Source organism: Canis aureus, chromosome 33, assembly GCF_053574225.1.
Source record: "Canis aureus isolate CA01 chromosome 33, VMU_Caureus_v.1.0, whole genome shotgun sequence".
In the NCBI taxonomy this organism is placed as follows: Eukaryota; Metazoa; Chordata; class Mammalia; order Carnivora; family Canidae; genus Canis; species Canis aureus.
Genome location: NC_135643.1, coordinates 20,830,001 through 20,853,129, shown reverse-complemented (window position 1 = coordinate 20,853,129; position 23,129 = coordinate 20,830,001). Strand labels below are relative to the sequence as shown.

Below are 23,129 nucleotides of genomic sequence, written 5' to 3'. Positions count from 1 at the left end.
GTGATACTAAAACAGCCCAAATGTCCAAGTGTATATATCTGTCAACAGAAGACTCTGAATACTCTTAGCTTCTATTTAAAAAACTTAGAGAATAGGGATGCCTGCATGGCTCAGTGGTTGAGTATCTGCCTTTGGCTCAGGTCATGATCCCTGGGTCCTGGGATCGAGTCCCACATCAGGCTCTCCCAAGGGAGCCTGCTTCTCCCTCTGCCTATGTCTCTCTCTCTGTGTCTCTCATGAATAAATAAATAAAATCTTTTTAAAAATTAGGGAATAAGGATTTGCTGTATTATATAGTCCGTTATTATGAACATTACACTTGAACATTATACCTAAACCCTACACCTTACTAAAAACACAAAATATTCACATTTCCTTAGTTGTTAGTGATTTGTTATAAGAGAGTAAAATGACCATAAATCACATACAGTTAAAAATATGGCAGATAATACTGTGGTCTTTGTCAAGATCTAATTGTACAGCAAACAGAGAATAATGTAGAATCTTTTATTCAGATAAGAAGATATATTACTGACTTACCATACATTTCCTCAACTAGATCATTCCTTTGTAATGTGCTTCTAACAAGTATTTAATTTGGGATCTTTTTCTTTTCCTGGCTATTCTTCTCTGACTTTGACTACTTCAAGCAAAGAGTTAATATTTTACTCTCTATTATGTCTGTTAATGTTATAACCATTTTTCCAATTTAACAATTTTGCAGTTGGTCATTAGTATTCACATACATTCATAACTCAAACAATGAAAACTGCAGTAAATAATAAGTGAGTCACAATGAAAAATGAAATAACTTTGCTTTTATTAACTTGGTATAAAACATATTCCCATGATGTGGTGTCTGTTCCGGTTTTAATGTAATGGATAAACTACAGTTTCATGTGAAGTAAGATTTATACAAAATCAAACTTCAAAAAGAAGAATTTTCTTCAATTGCCTATTTTTCTTCTGGCTAGTGTTTCTTTCTTCTCTTAAGGCCAAATGTTAGAAACTTTTAAGACAGTCCTTAAGGGATGCCTGGGTGGCTCAGCGGTTGAGCATCTGCTTTCCGCTCAGTATGTGATCCTGGGTCCAGGGATCAAGTTCTGCATCCAGCTCCCTGAAAGAAGCCTGCTTCTCCCTCTACGTTTCTGCCTCTCTCTCTGTGCCTCTCATGAATAAATAAATAAAATCTTAAAAAAAATAAAAAGTCTTAAAAGTCTTTAAGGCCAAACATTTAAGACATTTTTTTAATTTATAAAAGAATTTATATGCCTACTTCATTATATCTTAAAATATCAAAATTCACATGACATTAAAAACTCCCTGTGAGGAATCCATGTAAAAGTACCTTTAAGTAAGAAAAATCGTAAGTAATAAAGTTCACACTTCCAGGGTTGAGTAATCTAAAAGTAAACAAAACATGAAAACCTAAATTTATAGCTATGGACATAATTCAAAGGCTAATATAACCTTGCAATTATAATTAGTTTTCCTGTACTAAAAGTAATGCTTTACTTGATACATTACATCAATAAGAGAAAGAATAAAAACCATATGATCATTTCAATAGATTCAGAAAAAAGCACCTGACAAAGAATAATATCCATTCATGATAAAAACATTCAACAGGGTAAGTCTAGAGGGAACAGACCTCAACATAATAAAGGCCACATATGAAAAGAGCTAACATCATACTCAATGGGGAAAAACTGAGAGGTTTTACCCTAAGGTCAGGAACAAGGTAAGAATGTCCTCTCTCACCATTTTTATTCAACATAATACTAGGAGTCCTAGCCACAGAAATCAGACACATAAAGAAATAAAAGACATCCAAATTGGTAAGGAAGAAGTAAAACTCACACTATTTGCAGATAATGTGTTACTATATGTAGAAAACCTGAAAGATTCTACCAAAAAACTACTAGAATAAACAAATTCAGTAAAATTTTATGATACAGAATCAATGTACAGAAATCTCTTACCTTCCTATACACTAACAATGAAGCAGAAGAAAGTGAAAATAAGAAAATAATCCCATTTACAATTACAACAAAAAACAGTAAAATATCTAGGAATAAACTTAACCAAAAGGTGAAAAACTTGTAGTCTGAAAACTAGAAAACACTGATAAAAGAAAGTCAAGACAATGCAAAGGAATGGAAAAACATTCTATGCTCATGGATTAGAAGAACTAATATTGTAAAAATGTCTATACTACCCAAAGCAATCTATAGATTTAATGCAATCCCTATCAAAATACAAGTATTTTTCACAGAACTAGAACAATATTTAAATTTGTATGGAAACACAAAAGACCTCAAATAGCCAAAACAACCTTGAAAAAGAAAAATAAAACTGGAGGTTTGACAATTCCAGACTTCAAGTTATATTACAAACCTATAGTAATCAAACCATATGGTACAGGCAAAACAAAAACAAAAACAAAACAACACACATAGATCAATATAACAGAATACAAAGTCCAGGAATAAACCCACAATTATATGGTCAATTAATCTTTGACAAAGCAGAATAAAATATACAATGGGAAAGAGTCCCTTCGACAAATAGTGTTGGGAAAACTGGACATCTACGCACAAAAGAATGAAACTGTACCACTTTCTTTCAACATACATGAAAATAACCTCAAAATTGATTTAAGACCTAAATGTGTGACCTGAAACCATAAGAATCCTAGAAGACCGCATGATGCATTTCTCTGACATTGGCCATAAAATTTTTCTACATGTGTCTCCTGAGGCAAAGAAAACAAAAGTAAAAATTATTTTTATCAAAATAAAAAGCTTTGCACAGCATAGGAAATAGTCAACAAAACTAAAAGGCAACCAATGCAATGGGAGAAGATATTTGCAAATGACATATCTGATAAAGGATTAGTATCCAAAATATATAAAGAACTTATAAGTAATACCAAAAAAACCCAAATAGTGCAATTAAAAAATGGGCAAAAGACATGAACAGACATTTCTCCAAAGAAGACATACAGATGGCCAACAGACACATAAAAAGGTGCACAACATCACTCATCATCAGAGAAATGCAAATCGAAATCACAGTGAGATATATCATATTTCACCTGTCAGAATGGCTAAAATCGAAAACTCAAGAAACATGTTGGCAAGGATGTAGAGAAAAAGGAACTCTCATGCACTGTTGGTGATAATGCAAATTGGTGCAGCCACTGTAGAAAACAATATGAAGGCTCCTCAAAAAGTTAAAAATAGAACTACTCTACAATTCAATAACTGCACTACTGGATATTTACCCCCAAAATACAAAACACTAATTCAAAGGGATACATCCACCTTTATGGTTACTGTAGCATTATTTGCAATAGACAAATTATGAAAGCAGCTCAAGTGTCTATCGAAAGATGAATGGACAGAAAAGATGCGCTATACACAAGCACACACATACACACACACACTATGGCATATTACTCAACCATAAAAGGAAATAAAATCTTGCCTTTTGCAACAACATGGATGGAGCTACTGTATAATGTTAAGCAAAATAACTCAGAGAAAGATAAATACCATATGATATTACTCATATGTGGAATTTAAGAAACAAATGAGCAGAGATAAAGAGAGAGAGAGAGAGAGAGAGAGAGAGAGAGAGAGAGAGAAACAGAAAGACTCTAACTACAGAGAACAAACATGGTTACCAGAGGGGAGGTGGGTGAAATAGGGTGATAGGGATTGAAGAGTACATTTATCATGATGAGTACTGAGTAATGTGCAGAATTTCTGAGTTGCAATGTTATACACCTGAAACTAATAAACATTGTATGTTAACTATACTAGAATTAAAATTTAAAAATTTAACTTATTCTAAAATATATAATTCATATTGTTGATTTTAATTATTCTTTAAGTACTAATTCTTATTAGGTAAGTGTGTGTCCCTGAAGAGGGACAAAGGAAGATACAAATTATTGTGAACACCTCACTCACTAGTTTACTAAAAGGTCTTGATTCTGAGATTGTAAAACTATGTTGCACTTTCCACTCTTAAGAAAAACTTCCTCTAGTAATAATGCTCTCAACAAATAATTTTATTATAAATAATCTTTATAATATCAAAATTAATAGATGCTATTTTTAGTATTAATTAAACTCGAGGTTAATTACTACTAAAGGTAGCCACTCTTGATTTTTTAAAAAATCATTCTTGAATTAAGACTATTCTTTTTTTATCAAAATTTAATTTGCCAACATATAGTGCATCGCTAGTCTCAGATGTAGTTTTCAATAATTCATCAGTTGCCTATACCACCCAGGGCTCATCACATCACATGCCCTCCTTAATGCTCATCACCCAGTTATGTGATCCTCCCACCCACCTCCCCTTCAGCAACCCTCAGTTTGTTTCCCAGAGTTAAGAGTCTCTCATGGTTTGTAAGACTATTTTCTTAACATGAAAAAAACCTTTTACATTAAATCAAGAGGTGTTACATTGAGTGATGAAGCATTAGAAGGACTGCTATTAATAGCAGAAATTAAAGTAAGATACTATTTAAATCACCGTTATTTACTATATTGCTGGAAGTTCAAGTCAACACAGTAAGTAAGCTATAATCACAAAGGAAAGAGCTATAATCACAAAAGCAAAAATGTCACTTTGCAGATGTTCGGATTGCAAAACCCAAAAAAACTAATTAAACTTTTAACTACCAAGTGGGTTCAAAAGGTAGTTTAATACAAATAAAAATATAAAAATGCATACAGATTTCAAATTGATCTCCAACAATAACCACTTGGAAGTTATAATGGGAAAAACTCCCTTTGCAACAACCAAAAAACGTAAAATACATAGGAATACTTAAAATGAGATTTGTACGGAAAACATGAACCAAACTACATCTCACTGAGACACAACAAAGACTTAAATAAGATATAATCCATGTTCTTAGATTGAGAGACAAAATGCTGAGAAGTTTTCAATTCTTTCTAATTAATTTAGAGCTTATCTCAATTCCCATAGGAATTTTCAGGAATGTGACAATGCATTTCCACAATTTCTGTGATATACTAAACCCATGAAAATAGAACTTTTTGACAGATTTATAAAGAGAAACTTCCTCCATTAAACTAATATAATTAAAATAGCATGGTTACAACACAATAGACAAACAGATTAATGGAACATAATAAAACTCCAAAGCTGGCCCAATTACATTAAATTAAGGAGTTATTATTTGATAAAAGGAACATCATCAACCAAGAGGGAGTAAACAATACATGGTGCTGGGAAAATTGATTGTCTAGAAAAAAATAAAGATCCTCACTTTACACAATATATCAAAATAAATTATTAAACATAAGTAAATCAATTAATTATAATAAATATATATTTTATAAAGAAGCTAACATTAGGAAAAATGATGACTCATTAAACTTGTATTATTTCACAAAATGTCTCATTTATAGATTTCAGGGTCTACATAACCGTGAAACTTTAATCTCTTACAATGCCAAATGGGTACTCTAGAAATCTGAATTGCAAGAAATAAAAATGAAACCTTGTATGGTTTATATTTAAAATATGTAAGGAAGCTTTCTAGAGGAAACCTAATCATCATGGACTATCAAGTTCTACAGAGGTAAAAAAGACTATGATATTGACCATACCTTTAATATCAGGTTCAAATATCTATATTCACAGTGAAGACACTAAAGACAGATTAATCAATTACTTTAAACTAGTTTCCTTCAAATATCAAATTATACCTTTCTGTTGAAAATATACAATTCTTATTCAGATACTAGTATTATTAATTCATTTCTAATTCACTATATCAATCAAAAGTCCAATTTATATACCTCAAATTCTTGAACACATTCAGAACATATTGGGAGAGCGCCTAAATGATTCGAGAAGCCAGTTACACAAAAATGAGCAAAGGGGAAAAGAGAGGAGGGCAAACCAAGAAACAGACTCTCAACTACAGAGGACAAATTTAATGGTTACTAGGAGAGATGGGTGGAAGGATAGGTTATATAGGTGATGGGGATTAAGGAGTACACTTGTGATGAGCACCAAATTGTTTAATCCCTCTATTGTACACTTGACACTAATATAACACTGTATGTTAACTAAATTGGAATTTAAATAAAAACCTAAAAAAAAAAAAAAAAAAAAAAAAGAAGCACCAGCCAGAAGCCAGTTACATCAATCAAGTATGTGCCACAGAAAATCCACAACCAGCTCTCCAGGAAGAGTTACATACAACACTATCTTGTTGAAAAAGAATGTCAAGAAAACAGCAGCACAAACCCCATCATTTCTCTCTCAACAATAACTTAAAAGTGTAGTCCTTAGTGATAGTAAGTCAGCAATGGTACTATAAATACTGAGGACAGATCTTCCTAAGTATATATTTGGCATATAGCATCATTTCAAATAACATTTCTCTTACATATTTTACTCTCTTTTAGGAACATGAGAAGTTTTTCAAATTTAGCAAACTTAAGAAGCAAAATGGTAACATTTATAGCTAATGTTAGAAAACCAGATCCTCTGCCAATGTTTTAATCACAAATACCAATGGAAGCTTATCTCCTTCTGGAGACCGCACATAACAAGAGCTTTTTTTGCTCCTTGTAAAGCATAGCTTAAAAGCACATCAGAGGGCAAACTGTAACCAGTATCACAGTTATATCTTGCTTTTGTTATTAATCTCATGGCCTGTGACATATTTTGGGATGATCTCTCTCATTTTTCCAATCAGATTCAAACCTTTCCATGTCCATTTCTACAAACTCCTGCATATCCAAATATATTTCTGCTTTTGACTAAATGCACAGAACATATCTTGGGACCTTTATGCTTTCTCTTCCTTGAATCTAACCCTTGAATAATGAACTTAAGCTCACTATTTTAAATGTCTTATGAATGTCCTTTTGTACACTGAATAACCCAATTTGATTTTATTGATGACATTGCATTTTCCATCATATCGTACTGGATGGCTCAACACTTAAACCTACTTCAATCAGCCACCACCCACAATTCAAGAAACAATGGCCTCTAAAGCTGCAACAGAAATCAAGTACTTGTAAATATTTTATAAAATTTTTAAAAATGAGATTATGTAATCAATATATTCAAAACTGTTGATGATGTATTTATACAAATTTTTGGTACTAAGTCTTTGAAATCTACAGTGTGCCTAAATTCAAACTAGCCTCATTTCAAATGTTCAATAGCCATGTCAGATAATGAATACTGGATGCAAGAGTTTAGAAGATTACTGTGGAAGACTAATGAGTATAGTGTTCCCTGAGTTTTTCCATTTTTAATGATTTTTTTTTAATAGCCTTGATACTGAGCAGGCTGACTCTATGTAAAATTCCTATTCCTTGAATTTTTAAAAAATACTGTTCCATTATTGAATTGCTTTGTATATTGCTGTTGAGAAGTCTGATGCTAATCTGATGTTCTTTCCTTTTAAGTAACTTGATCTTTTTAAGTGGAGGCCCTAAGGATTTTTCCTTTGTACTTATTTTTACTTTTTTTTTTTTTTTTATTTATGATAGTTACAGAGAGAGAGAGAGGCAGAGACACAGGCAGAGGGAGAAGCAGGCTCCATGCACCGGGAGCCCGATGTGGGATTCGATCCCGGGTCTCCAGGATCGCGCCCTGGGCCAAAGGCAGGCGCCAAACCGCTGCGCCACCCAGGGATCCCTTTTTTTTTTTTTTTTTTTTTAATTGTTACCGAGTGATAAATTTATTTGTGAAAGAGTTGCTCTTTCGTTTTTCATTTAGACACAAATAAATGCATAAGTGAAAGTTTTACTAGACCAAGTCTCTGAGTTGCCCATTACAGTCAATTTTTGCAAGTACATGGCTACCTCTTTTACATCATGTAGATTCTGGTCTTTTCTTCAGAAAAATTCATAGTTTTAAATATTAGTTCTGCATCATGTTTTTGTTTTTCTCCTTTAGGGCTCCAAATTAGTATACATTGGATCTTTTTGCCTATCTTATACATTAATCATTTTCTCTCTGTTCCTTTGTCTTCATTCTTTTGCCTGTTTTCCTCAACGCTCTGTAATAAATTTTCAGTCACCTCTATTCTTTCCTGTTATCTTAAAATCTAGTTTTAATGTCTTTATTTTTTTAAAGATGTATTTATTTGAGAGAGCATGCAAGAGAGTATGAGAGAGAGAGAGAGAGAGAGAGAGAGAGAAAGAGAGCACAAGCAGTGGGGAGGGGTAGAGGGAGAAGCAGACTCCCTACTGAGCAGGGAGTCCAATGTAGGACTTGATCCCAGAACCCTGGGATCACGACTTGAGCTGAAGGCCGATGCTTAATGACTGAGCCACCTAAGTGTCCCTGGTTTTAATTTCTAAAATGATTCTTTTTCTTCAATTTCTTGTAGTCAACTCTTCTTTCACAACACCCTGATATTTATCCACTTCTATTTCAAGTATCTGAAACTCTTACTTGAGGATTTTTCTTTTCATATATGCAAAGGATTAAAGATATTTAATATAGGTCATGGTGTTCGGGTACTGATAACTGGTTTTATGGATGGTTCAGGAAGAAAACTTTTAATAGCTAAAATATGGTTTCTTATTTTCTGCTTTATTCATTGTAGTAGTTTGTATGTTTATTATCTGCAATTTTCTATTCAGTATAGTTTTTATTTTCCTTTATGAGCAATAAAAATTTATGTAATAAGGATAAAGATTCAGGATGACTATCTAGATTTCTAGTTCAAAAACGCTCTCTTCTGAACTTAAACCAAAGGAGGTTTATAATATGTCTTCTAGTTTTATGGTCTTATTTCCACAGAACACTTAAATTTCCCTATCTCGTTTCCTTCTTTCCCTTCACCACCATGTCTGCAAGGCAAAACAAGATCATTGCCAAAAGCAGCACTCATCTGATATGTTGTCTAGGGTCCTTGTGCTTTTATGTCTCTTCCTTTTGATTTCTCAATAGCAAATGCTCTTATTCAATCTAAGACAAGATCGTAGTATTTTCCCAGGCTAGAACTTGTCTTCTTAAAGGCATTTTTAAATATGTATTGTTGGGTTCCTGGTTCAACCGATTTTCCTCTCATCTTTTCCATGTAGTTTCTGCAGTCTCAATGAACTTTATCATGGGCTCTGAAGCTAAGTAGGCTAGATTTTGATATTTATTTCTCTAATTTGAAGGTCTTAGTCTGCCTTCTAGTTATGCGTAAGGCACAGGTTAAGTTGTTTTTACTTGATCTCTTTGATGATCTGTATAAATTTTTAGAGAATGTGTGGAAAAACTGAGATTTAGGTAGCTGCCACTATTCAATGGCAATCCAGGATTCTCAAATTCATCAAGAATTGTCAATGCCTTTTTAGTTGACCATTTTCTTTAGTCTCCTCTATTCTGCAAATGCTATCTTTACTTATAAAAACTGAACTTTTGATAATTTATGATTAGCACCACTTATTAATAAGCTCTCATGGACAATGGCCATAATAACTAGAAGAGTCACATAATACAAAAATACATAAAGGAGGTGAATAACATAATGAATTCAGTTTGCAAAAGAAATATATCACTTCTGCGGTGCATTTGATAACTTAGGGTAAAAAAGCAAAATCAAGGGACGTCTCGGTGGCTCAGTGGTTGAGTGTCTGCCTTTGGCTCACAGCGTGATCTCGGACTCCTGGGATAGGGTCCTGCATCATCAGGCTTCCTGCATGGAGCCTGCTTCTCCTCCCTCTGCCTGTGTCTCTGGTTCTGTGTGTGTGTGTGTGTGTGTCTCATGAATAAATAAATAAAATCTTAAAAAGAAAAAAAGTAAAATCAAGGTATTACTATGAGGGGTGCCTGGGTGGTTTTGTTGGTTAAGCATCTGCCCTCCACTTACATCATGATCCCAGAGTCTTGGGATCAAACCCCATATCAGGTTCCCTGCTCAGTAGGAAGCCTGCTTCTCCCTCTTCCCCTGCCTCTGCTCATACTTTCTTTCTCCCAAATAAAAAAAATAAATCTTAAAAAAAAAAGGTTATTACTATGAAAGAAGTAAAATTATTTCTTGTCTCTACTAAAACAGCAGTAATGTTTCATGTCCAGTGATTTCAGGTTTAATATGGCTACTGAAAAACAGCTGATAACAAGTTTCAAAGTCCCTTACTTAAAGAAATAATTTGGATACCCAAAAGTAAATCAATTAAGAAATATTGAAGCATATATCAGACTAAAAGCAAGTAACAACAGAAAGTTCTATTAGAGAAGACTCATAGAGTAATCTACATTAGCAGCTTGTACACATAATCCGGTATGTTTAGGATTATAGCCTCAGAAGGGAACCCAAAATCAATATAATGAATTTAAAAAAAGTGGGGGGGGGGAGCTAAGAGATAACCTAGGTGAATTCCCAGGTAAGTTCCTAGATAAGTATGATACTAGGTTCCTAGATAAGTATGATATTAGGTTAGGAATGTGGACTAGATACTACTTTTTTTTTTTAAAGACAAGCAAACAGGGTTGTTCTAAAGAAAATAAACAATTCTGTGATTCTTGTATGAAACAGGAAATGTCACTAAGTAATTAACTAAACAAAGTTAGAGCACAAAGGTACATGAGGCAATGAGACAGAGGAAAACAGCCTAATCCTTTATGATGAGAATTTAGAGCTGTGTTGGTGATCACGTCACTGTTTTGTGGTTCCCTCAGCAGAACATGGTCCCCATGCTCTTACAATGGAATAGAATATTTTATTATGAATGGACTGTTAATTTTTCTTGTCTTTGGGCCTTTGATTTACGCTAATAGTTTGTCTTAAAACGTGATTTAGATGTCACACTAATGACAATTCTTGTACTAATGTTTAGGGATGAAAATTTGGCCTATTGTTTTAAAATTTCAAATAATCATGTAAAAGAGTAACCATACTACAATAAGCATTTACAGAGAATCTTATATTCTCTGAATCAAAAGAGGTAAGGATGAGCAGAATTTGACTTCTTAGAGGGTAGCTTTCAAATATTTACTAAAAATATTTAAAAACTGAAATCTGAAGTATTTAAATGAGTAAATGAATGCTTCTATTATTTAGTTAGATCAGAGATTTATACAAAATGCTTAAGTAAAATGTTTTCCATAAAACCTAGTATTATCCAAATGTTTTCCATAAAACCTTAGTATTATCTAACCCTTGTCTCTTAAGATTCTGACATATATACTACAATGTTACCTAAAAACAGTTTAAGAAAGAAAACCATTCCAAACTTATACAGCAAATATTCTAATTTTAGATTATGATAATTTTTGATGTGCAATTCAAATATACTAAATTTCCACAGTGTAAAAATTTTAAAAAGCATAATTTCATTCCTTTCAGGTTTGTTCTTTCCAATGACAGGTTAGTAGACTACAAAATAAAATTTTAAGTTTAGATTTCTATTACACACATTACCATCATCTACTTGTACAGAATGGAGAAATCACTTTCTTGATCAGGTGCAATTCTGGTGCAAACAATGATATTTTTAGCTAAAACACCTGACACTAATGAAGAATTATGACATTAGAAGATCTCTGCAAAAAAAGCACAGATTCACCTAAGTTAAATGTTTTATAAGGTAAAATTATAATTTTACCTTTAAGAGGGTAAGAGTAGCAATGGATCAATCACTTCAAGGAAGAACAACTGTAGAAAATAAACATCTTACTAGAATTTTTTTCTTACTTTTTGTTTAAAAGTCACTTGCTAATCTTTAAAAAATAAATCAATAAAATACCTATAAAATAAATCTATAACGCAATGAAAAAAGGTGTATAAACCATTCTCCTCTTTAATAATATAATTTGAAACTATTTTAAAGAAAAAGCAAAAATTTAAGACACAATGTTAAAACCTAGCTTTTGGAAACACTTTCACAACCTAAAAACTCAAAGAAGTCACACTTCACTCAAAATGTAATTTTTTATTTTGTAGGCAAAGAGTTCCAATCCAAATTCTAGACTGTGCCAGAGCAAGGCAAGGAACCTTATAATGTCTGTTTCTTTTTCCTTTACATGGTGATATCTCTTCATGGGACTAAAGTAAAGTTTAAATAACAGATATAGTCCCAAGTCCAGTGTTGAGTACTTAGTGAGCAAGCAATCAATGACAGATAATCATTCTTAAGTCAAAGACTGAACATCTGCATGAACTTCCCCTTGTGTCAAATACTTTTGTATACAGTCTTAGATGAGAGGACACATCAATTTTGTTACAGATTCTTAAAAAGATATATTATTTTTGCTCCCTTCTTGAGATTTAATAGTTAAATTGGTGGAGTTTGTTGTTTTTATTAACATCTTGTGGCTATTTGGCCTTAACACTTTATAATTTCAAGGCTATTTTTAATAAATAGATTCAATGAATAAGTCTGCAATGGATATGAATTTAATCCAACAATTACGTACTTCTCACTTTTTCTTAAATTGATTCTTTAAAAAGTTAAAAACTTTGGCTTCCTTTCTTCATTTCTCTTCTTCAACTTCACTTCTCTCTCAGTCTTTTCAGGAGATGGCTGAAAAACTCTCCACATATAATTGAGAACATTGCCTCCATATTATTCAGTTACTAGACAAATGGTCCATTTAGAAAATTCTTTTTTCTGGGGTGCCTAGGTGGCTCAGTAAGTTAAGCATCTGCTTTCAACTCAGGTCATGATCTTGAGCTCTCTGCCCGATGAGGAGCCTGCTTCTCCCTCTCCTGCTGCTACTGCTCCCTCTGCTTGTGCTCCCTCTCGACCTCTTGCTCTGTCAAATAAATAAATAAATAGATCTTTTTTTTAAATTTTTTTTTCTAATATAGAGAAAAGACCAAGCCACTGAAAACAAAAGAAGAGTATAATAAAACTCTTCCAAAAAAAATGAATTTGAGATATTCAATTTACTTAGACTAATTACATGATTATGTAAATCTACCTATATAAGCATATAAAATTCAGGTTATCACATATTATTTCTAGATGCATGTTATACAAAAGAACATTCTGTGATCATGGAAATGGCTCGTATCTGTTATCCCCAAGAAGGTAGTTACTAGCCAAATATGGCCACTTAAAAGTAAAATTAAGGAACTTAGTTTTAAATTAAATTATTAAATTTAAATAGCCACATATATCTACTACAATGGACAGCACAGCTTTAGACACTCTCCTTTCTCTTTACCATGGTGAACCTTATTCAAAAGCTCTTATTGAACTCCTGTTTCAAACTTCTCTGTTACCTCTAAGACTGAATAGCTTGACAGTTACAATCTCAAAAACAAAGAGAATTACTGAAAAAGAATTTTCCAAGCTAGTTCTAAAATGTGCTTTTTGATGAAGAGTACTACATTCAATTATTTTAGATTTTCTAAGCACAGTTCACTAAAAAATGAAAATAAAAAAAAAATAACACACAGGAGTGCTTGAAATTACAACTCTAACAATATATACTTTCTCCTGAATTCTTTGTCAGCTAAATGATTAGTCCCAGAATAAGATAGTGGCATAACTAAAAACAAGTGTAGCACAAACCATAGCACAATAAAACAGAACAAAGGAAACAGATAAAAATATCATTCTGTACCTGTCTATTCTCTGTGATAATACAAAAATTAATGAATGGAAATATGATGGATCAAATACAACACAATTTGATAGCCAATGAAGAGTTTAATAATTTTTATCACTAGTGTTATTTACTACAGCATTAAAGATCAAGTCTTACATCTCAGTTATAAGGGATTTTTGAATGACTGTATACACATCTTTCCAATTAAATCTAAGCATAAGCATTTTTATTTATTTTTCATAAATATTAAAGTAAAATTATTAAAAAGATGATTGTAAGATATCAGAAAAAAATTTTAGGTGTTTTAGGCTTCCCTCTGTTTTTCCTCCCCAGTCTCCCCACATATACACATACAGACTTTTTCAAAAAACAAATGTAGGTGTTAAGGAAAAAAACAACTATGGTGCTTATCTGTCAGGAATGAAATAATGGCCTCTCTGTTGGGCTGGTATTAATGTCATTGCCACCAATCAATTCCTCCTTTCTTGTGCCTATCAACTTGGCTTTCAGTACCTTGGGAGTAGGGAGCTGGGGTGGGAGAGTAGAACATGTAAAACAATCTCAGTATTCTGGGATAGGATTCAAAAGAATCCAAGTTATGTGAATGCAAGTTATGTGCTACATTACAAACCACTTTCTGAATGACTGATTTGATTTTTTTGTTTGGCATTTGAAACACAATGAAACTCACTATTTTGAGCCAGGGCTTGAAGCAGACAATCCAAGCATCCTTCTAAACTATCTTCAGTTCTGTCAACAGCTGTTATCTTCAACTTCTTCAAGGTATCACTGAGATTATCTGCTTATAGAAAAAAAGAAAAATCAGAACTTCTACTAACATATGACCATCATGGTTCATACAATTACCACTAACAGGCAAAGGGCTCTCATTATTGTAAATTAACTTCCACATACATTACAAAATGGCAATGGACTATGTACTATTACAAAGTCTTTAAATAAATTTTTTAAAAATAAGTAATAATTATCCATTTAATTCAGATATGAAATATTCATTTTGTATATGTGAGATACCAGGAATATTCAAGAATAATAAAAACTGTCATAGAACATCTTTTTCAGGATTTTTTTTTAAAGATTTTATTTATTTATTCATGAAAGACAGAGAGAGGTAGAGACATAGGCAGCAGGAGAAGCAGGCTACCCGTAAGGAGCCTGATGTGGGACTCGATCCCGGGACCCTGGGATCATGTCCTGAGCCGAAGGCAGATGCTCAACCACTGATCCACCCAGGCACCCAGGATTGTTATACCATATTTAGCTTGTTCAGAAAACCAGCGATGATTAATTGGAAAAAAAAAAAAAACCACTAAATGTCTACAAAAAATTACATTGCTTTGGAAATAGTATTTTGTTCCTATTTTAGCTTCCTCTGCTATATTTTAAAGACATAAAATGAAAATGAAGGTTTAGAATAGTTTCATAATATGACTTAAAACAATACAAAGCTGATGACTAGAGGCACCCAGGTGGCTCAGTGGTTGAGCGTCTGCCTTTGTTTTTGTTTTTTTTGTTTTTTTGTTTTTTTTTAATTTTTATTTATTTATGATAGTCACAGAGAGAGAGAGAGAGAGAGGCAGAGACACAGGCAGAGGGAGAAGCAGGCTCCATGCACCGGGAGCCCGACGTGGGATTCGATCCCGGGTCTCCAGGATCGCGCCCTGGGCCAAAGGCAGGCGCTAAACCGCTGCGCCACCCAGGGATCCCGAGCGTCTGCCTTTGGCTCAGGGCATGATCCTGGGATCCTGGGATCAAGTACCAAATCAGGCTCACCCAGCGGGAGCCTGCTTCTCCTTCTGCCTATGTCCCTGCCACTCTCTGTCTCTCATGAATAAATAAAATCTTAAAAAAACAACAAAAAAGCTGATGACTACACAACCTATTTAACCCCACCATTTGAAAAACACTTCAAATCAAAATACTGCTATAAGCCAAAACATGTACATTTTGGATTATAAAGCTGTGCTCTAGTCCTCAATTATGTGTAGATTCCCCTATACCACAGACTGTCAAAAGGGCTTTTATTTACATCAATTATTTCTATTAACATTTAAATACTAAAAGTTAAAACTAAGACTTAAGACTCCTTTTAGTAATTCATTTAACCCTAACAGTTTTAAAATTATTGTTTAACAGTAATATTTTAAAAAATAACACATTTCAAAAACAAAAAAACTCATTGAAATACTATTCTACATTTTTATGAATCTCCATAATTCACAGAAAATAACTGGATTTTAATCTCTGCTTCTGTACTCAATCTTCTATAATTTGTTGTTTGGGTTGAATAAATGAAGGAAATTCAGCCTTACACACATAGCTGAAAAACAGAAAAGTATTTCATTGTTTTAAAAGATTTTATTTTTATTTATTCATAAGAGACACAGAGAGAGAGGCAGAGACATAGGCAGAGGAAGAAACAGGCTCCCCACAGGGAGCCCGATGTGGGACTTGATCCCAGGACCCTAGAATCAATGCCCTGAGCCAAAGTCTCAACGCTGAGCCACCCAGGTGTCCCAATAGGAAACTATTTTAATAGCCTTTTCAGATAGTTATGGATACTCTTTGATGCTAATCAAAACTTGAGTAAGTGGTAACTTTTTTAATGGTTGGTTGACATGAGAAACCTGAAACAGTATTAATAAACATTTCTAACTCTCACATTCAAATCCACTGATCTCTTACACTTCGAATCTTTCATGCATGCAAGATATTTATCATCCATGCACTGGTCATGAAAAATTAGGTCCTGGAGTTATGCATATCTTCCAAACATTGACATATTTCATTATACTATTTCATTTGTTAGTATCATCACTAATCTTATTAAAAGACTCTTTGTAAGTACTGGGGAAATATCAAGCTCAAGGCATACAAATTTCCTAAAATTCTAATTTTGTCTTACAAACTTCAATTTTATTACCAGCAACGAATACTGTCGGTTATTTTTCTTAAACGATAAATTAACCTCATTCATTTGTGAGAAAATGTTTGCCAAATATGAAAAACCAATTTGTCTGTCAGTTCTTTCAAATAAAAAATGTTTTCCGTTAAAAAAAAGTACCTTGGTCAGCTCATAAACTGTATAAGTGCTTCTCTTCAAAATAGACATCAGACTTTGCAATGCAATGTAAACGTTTTATGTGTACCTCCCATTTCATTACACAGAATATTTTTTAAATGTGTTCACAGATACTGAAATTAAAAAAAAAAAAGCAGAAAGCTTCATCATGGGCATTCTTAAGTGAAACTGGTATTTTTTTCTACTTAAAGTATATTACGGTAAAGAATACCACTAGATACAATTTAGTGCTACTACTGCCCTGATGCACACATACCCTCAGTTTTTTACCCATAATTACTTTTGTACCATTGTTAGAGCAAATGTCAACAGAGTGAAAAAGACAAATAATGTCTCAATGGTTATTATGCAAATAGTACTGACCTCATAGACACCCTAATGGGATACCAAGGACCTCTAGCACTGCTGCTGCAGTATTAGATTTCAGGCATTTTCTAATTTAAAGTAAGGTATATATTTTAATAGACTTCTGTACATTGCCAGGTCATGACAATTCTTAAAATATGATGAAATCTCCTATTAGAAAATGAGAGATAATCATTTTCCATGCCAACCCAAGGAAAAGCAGGCTTAAAATTTTACATCAAATAATACTAACATGACTCCTAGTACAACCCGATAATCTAGTAAACCCAAACCTATACTTTATTAAAAATCCCAGGCTATCATTCACATCCAAGGTTAATATTTACTTTCTTAAGAGGGACTAAGTAGTTTTGAAAAATTGATTTTTATTCTAAAAAAGTATACTTGTATGGATCTCTTCTATAAACTAAAAAGAAGTTGTAGGGTATCATATCCCAGGTATTCTTGTTCAAACTTATTAAATGCACATTGATTTTCTGAAATATATGAATAATATATAAAATCTAAGTTCATATTATTACAAGTAATAAATTATCCCAACACTGAGGAAAAAAGTAAGACTTATGTTAGTCATATTACAACAATCCATCAAAACTGTATCAGACAACAAGTAATAAAAAGCAGTTAAGACTTATTTAGTACTACCTATATCGGCATCTGGGTCTTTTTAAATTCTTTCCTTCCCTTCATCCCATCCCCAAAGCTCCTTACTTGATGTCCCCTTCTGATGGGAGTTTCATTCTAGATGTTACCAGTCCAGGGACCATCCTTGTCCATTTTATCTAAGTCTCCTCATCCTTAATTCCCCAGGATTATTTCAATCATGTATCCATCCTTCACAGCAGTATTTACAATTTTTAATTACTTTTTGTTTAATTGTTAATATATTCCTCCCCCCTATATTTTATGGGGCATCTTGTAATTATAGTCAATGCACTGTGCCCAGTAAATATTTGTTAAATTAACTTGAGTGAACAAAGAAATGAATTTCTTATTTGCACAAAGTTGTCTAGTTACCATCCTTTGTTATCACACATTTAAGAGCCAAAGTGCCAATAGCAAAGGGAAGGTAAATGTGACCTTTTAAGCACCTACTATGTACTCCACATAATTTAAAGTATAGAGTCTTACATTTTAAGACACAAAGAGATCAATGAAGACAATCTAATTATTTAAGTATATAAAATATATAAGTAAAAACTACATAGATCATCCTACTTTTAAAAGATTTCTTATCAGTAAAAAATTATTCTGTCTCTCCATGGGAATAATTACATGCCTATTAATGATGCAAGATCTTCTCAGGGAAGTTCATTAAATTCTTCATCCAGAGACAACCAAAGCTGTCAAACAGAATTACTAAAAATTTATTATGATTTTAAGCATTTTAAATGAACAGGATAGTACTGAAAGAAATGTTACTCAGTTTAGATAATAAAGTGTTAGAATGTTTCATGTCTTGATTATCTCCATTAGAAAATAGAAACATTTTCCAAAGTTCATCAAACTGACCATTTAATATCTGTGTATTTTAGTTTATGTGAATTATATCTCAATTTTAAAAGAGCAATTAGAGAATAAAATGATTGGGGCAAAAGCCCTATTCCACAGCCTCAACCTTCCTCATGGAGAAATTGCTACTATAGTGACACTTCTAGTCACTTCTGTCTCTTCCCTTGGCAACTGCCCACCTCTACCTACATTCTCTCTCTAGTAAAGGAGTAATGTAACTGATTATTAAGTTGAGAAAGAACTGGCCATACATAACTCAGTCCCTCTTGCCTTCCTGATCTTTTAGAAGGGCAAGGACTCTCTTTCCTCCATACCTTTGGCTGTCCAGCTGCACCAGTGAGATTAGCAAATTCAGCCTTAAAGTATTAGCAGTTCCTTTGAGACTATACAATATGTCCTTCAATTTTAAAGCAGTTACTTTGAATTCCATCAGGCAACTCATTTGCTTAGGTCTTCAGTCATTCTGAACTTGGGTAAGGAACAGAGGGTATTATTTCTGGACTCCCTCAAACCATGTCAGTACATCTCAGTAGTGAATCTTTACCTTTAAGATAATGAAAATGTTCTAATGGAAAATTCCTCAGCTCCTGGCTGCTGGTGGTAGGGGGGCATTAAGTCAAGAATGGTAATTTTCATGGGAAGTTCTACTACTAAGAAGTATTAATAACCAGGGATGCCTGGGTGGCTCAGCAGTTCAGCACCTGCCCCGGCTCAGGGTGTGATCCGTGGTCTCAGGATCGAGTCCCACGTCGGGCTCCCTGCCTGGAACCTGCTTCTCCCTCTGCCTACGTCTCTGCCTTTCTCTCTCTGTGTCTTCCATGAATAAATAAATAAATAATCTTAAAAAAAGAAGTATTAATAACCAAAATAAATTTTGTTCTTAAAAGAATAATTTTTTTTCCTATATGACAGCAATGGTCTAACCTGTCTTGTGAAAGAAAATTTTAGTTTTTCAGAGCAAAGTTGATTTCAGTCATTAATTCTGTATCTCCTACTTCTAACCTACTGCATTGCTCTTAAAACCTAGCCAAGTCTTCTTAAACTCTATCAAAATTACTCTGGCAAAGATCTTAAATGATACTTTGACAAATCTGATGGATTTTCTCAATCCTCTTATTCAATATATTAGCAGCAATAGACTCTTTTTTCTTTTCTGGTACACTTTCTACTGACTTCAAAACACCAGTCTCTGAACATTGTTCTCAGCCTTCTCTCTCTACCCCTTCAATGTTAGTGTGACCTTGGTTCTACCTTTTCTGTATTTTTCATTTTGCTGGTTTTATAGTTCTGGGTTCATAAAATTCTTTTAGCTTATTTTTACTGTTAGATGGGAAATTCTTGTACAACAGGGAATTCTTCTAAGATACACTGCTCTCTATAGTAAGTGGAAACTTACCAAATTCTGAAAATCTACCTTACTTTCTGAGTTACTTGTACTTCATCTTTTATTATAAATTATGATACAAACTGCCACGATTAATATTTTAATAAGATGGGCTATACTAAAAACAATGACATTTCTAAGTATTTTTCTCATTCTAATTATTTCAGAAATCAGATAAAATTTTTATGAGCAGTCACTATTTATTCACTCTTAAATGGTGCTAAAGTCTATTTTAGTTTGAACCAGAAACACTGTATCTAACTTGTCACATTTGATTAGAGGGTCAAGAGTCTGACAGATGATCTTCACAACTACAATATGATGCCATCATGGATAAAAAGCAAGATACAGTTTGTAAAAATTTTATTTCACACAGTGCCGAAAACCTTTTCACTTAGAGTTCAAGAATTATTTTACTTAAAAAAAAAAAAAGAATTATTTTACAATTTTATAGCCATCAAATATAGCTTTAGTATATAACATGATATAATTGCTAGTAAGTTAATACATTGGCTTTTTAAAAATTAGATGATGATTTATACTGAGATCCAGGCTTAATTTTTTGCCCCAGAAATAACCAAGAAAAATAAGAGGGTGACTTCTTTTCTTCAACAATCACCTAATAAATTTAAAATACTATCTAAAACAGTGGGCAATGTCCAAAATGTTATAAGCCAACTTATAAAACAGTGTAGATAAATCAACAAAGCTTGATGGTATTTGGTAAAGAATTTAAAGAAACCCAAGAATTATACTAGAATTCTAGTTGGTAAAAGTGTATAATGTGTCATTACAAACAGCTTCTGTGTGAAGAACAGTTGGAGACACCTGGGTGGCTCAGTTGGTTAAGCAGCCAACTCTTAATTTTGGCTCAGGTCATGATCTCAGAGTTATGAGATCAGCCCTGAGTTGGGCTGGGCATGAAGGCTGCTTAAGATTCTCTCTCTCTTTTCCCTCTGTGCCCCAACCCTGGGTCATGCACAAGCGTGCACTCTCTCTGTAAACAAAAACAACCTGTTGGAATGATCTCTGTACACAAGAGTTCCAGAAGATGTGCAAAGTGGAGATTATATACTTTTAAACTTTACTTCTGTACAGGCAAGCTAATAGAAGGGAAACTTTCTAAACATAAAAATTACCACTTGAAATGTATTCCCTCTGCTCCAGCTTCTTATGCTTCGTATGTGCCTGCAAACAAATCTGAGTTCTCACAGTATCAGTATTCTAAAATCAGGATTCTTACAGAGCAATATTTTACCAGTTTACTCTATTATCCTGTATTTCCCAGTTTCTCAATATGCATTTAATAGATCTCTGGGCTCTCACATTCCATTTAGTACCTTAGAATAGGACACTGATCTTGGACTTAACTATTTTAGCTGTGACCTTCTACTTCTCCAGGATAATACTTAAATGTCTACCTACAATGCTTTGGCTCCTGGTGCTTACATTCAAGAGTAAAAGATATCATGTCTCCAAGCTCTGCCCTAGACCCTAGAATATGCCTGACAAGGAACAAAGACCAGACAAGGGACAGAAATTGAATAAGATGAAATTCTGTTAAAAGTATAGGAATTTTTAAAGATAGATAAAGAGAAGTGTCTGGGCTATCTACTTAGACTTACAAGCAGTCTTGAGCAAGATTCTTCACCAGAACATACTTAAAGCTGTGACTAATCAAACATAAAAATGGAGAAAGAAGACCCTGTTTTATAATGCTTTGTAATAAGAGAACTAGATTAAAGACTGACATAAAAGACTTGCATAAATGGAACTTTGTTTAGCTGGAGATATATAAAAAAGTATTTCATTAAGATAGGTGCAAATAGTTTCACTTAGAAACCTAATAAATAATAAGGAAGAGATACACTGAAATTTATAAAATTTTAGGCAATGACAACAAAAAAATGGTATCTACACAAGTAATCATAAATGTGACGTGAGTTTAACACAGGTATATATTAAAAATCCTTTTAAAAATGATACTATCTGAACTAGTACTTAAGAACCCACAGAGTAAATATTTTCCCAGGATACTGCTACAGTAATCAAAAAGAAAATGAGAGTCAAGATAAAAGAGAATTTAGATAAAAATTAAACAGAATTATGATAATACCCTTAAAGCTATGATGCACCACAAATTTGAAAGAAATAAAATTAAAGCAACAGGATGAAGAGACATTAATTAGCTATCAACTTATTTCTCTCTTAGCTAGAAATTCATCCTTACTGCCTGATCTATAAAAAATGAATCTGGGCCCTTTAAATATTTTTCCTTTGCCAGATGGATAATAAAAGATTTTTCTATAGAGGACAATGGACAGCATTGAAGAAGGTGTTCTCCTTCTAGCTCAGCCTTCATAATTTTCTCCAGTGCCACATGTCTGCAAGTCATAGCTTTCACCATACATTTGCTCTAACTTTCAACTCATGCAGCAGGACTGTGTACAAGAGCCCCAACCAACTCAAATCTGCATCCCAGCCCAAGTCACTGCTTCCTACACCACTTCTTTAGCACTGGAAGTGTACTTGCTAGAAACTCTGTGGGACTGGACACTCAGGGCCACTCTGGCCCAGTTCTGGCAGTACCTGCAGCGGTGCCCCAAATTCCTCTGCATGCCCAACTGTCTGCAATCCCACTCATCAACCTCAGCTTGACTGGTCTCCAAAGAGTTGTCCTTGCAGGTTTGGTGACTATGGACCAGCTCTGGTCTGGGCAACCCAGTGACCTTAACTACATCTTAATATGCTTTAAAGTTTGTGTGTGTGTTTGTAAATATAAAGAATTTCACACACACACACACACACACACACACACACACTTCTGAAGAAGTCTGTCCTTCCTTGGATACACTCCCATAGCCCTAGATTACCTCTCAGATTTGCTATCTACCTTTAAAGTTACTCTCCTATTATTGCTTAAGAGTTTCGTTGAATATTCAACATCTCCTATTTAGATTACACTGTCTTTGGATTTCTTGACATTTCTACACTATTAGAGCCTTCTGAGAAAGGGAAATCGATAAGATATAATAAAGATAAATCTCCCTTTTTGGGGACATTCTAGGATCATAAAAATTCCCCTTTCTTTCCAGAGATTTGCTTTTAGCTTATATTTAGGGTAATAACCCTAGAGACACTTTCCCCCTTCACTAGGAATGATTTGTTTTAATTCCAGAGTAAGTAAACATAGGT

General features: G+C 33.5%; 1 protein-coding gene across 11 annotated transcripts in view; it reads right to left on the bottom strand.

The window, feature by feature from the left end:
• RAP1GDS1 (Rap1 GTPase-GDP dissociation stimulator 1) overlaps window positions 1-23,129 on the bottom strand; it is a 164,773-nt gene that overhangs the window by 120,174 nt on the left and 21,470 nt on the right. For 10 of the 11 annotated variants that reach the window (XR_013371299.1, XR_013371304.1, XR_013371303.1 and 7 more), the window contains exon 2: window positions 14,261-14,371. Coding sequence is in view for 4 of the 11 variants with exons in the window: in XM_077882960.1 (XP_077739086.1) it covers window positions 14,261-14,371 (111 nt within the window). In the remaining 7 variants the exon portion in view is untranslated. The remainder of the gene's footprint in view (window positions 1-14,260; window positions 14,372-23,129) is intronic. The other variant, XM_077882961.1, reaches the window with a different exon arrangement.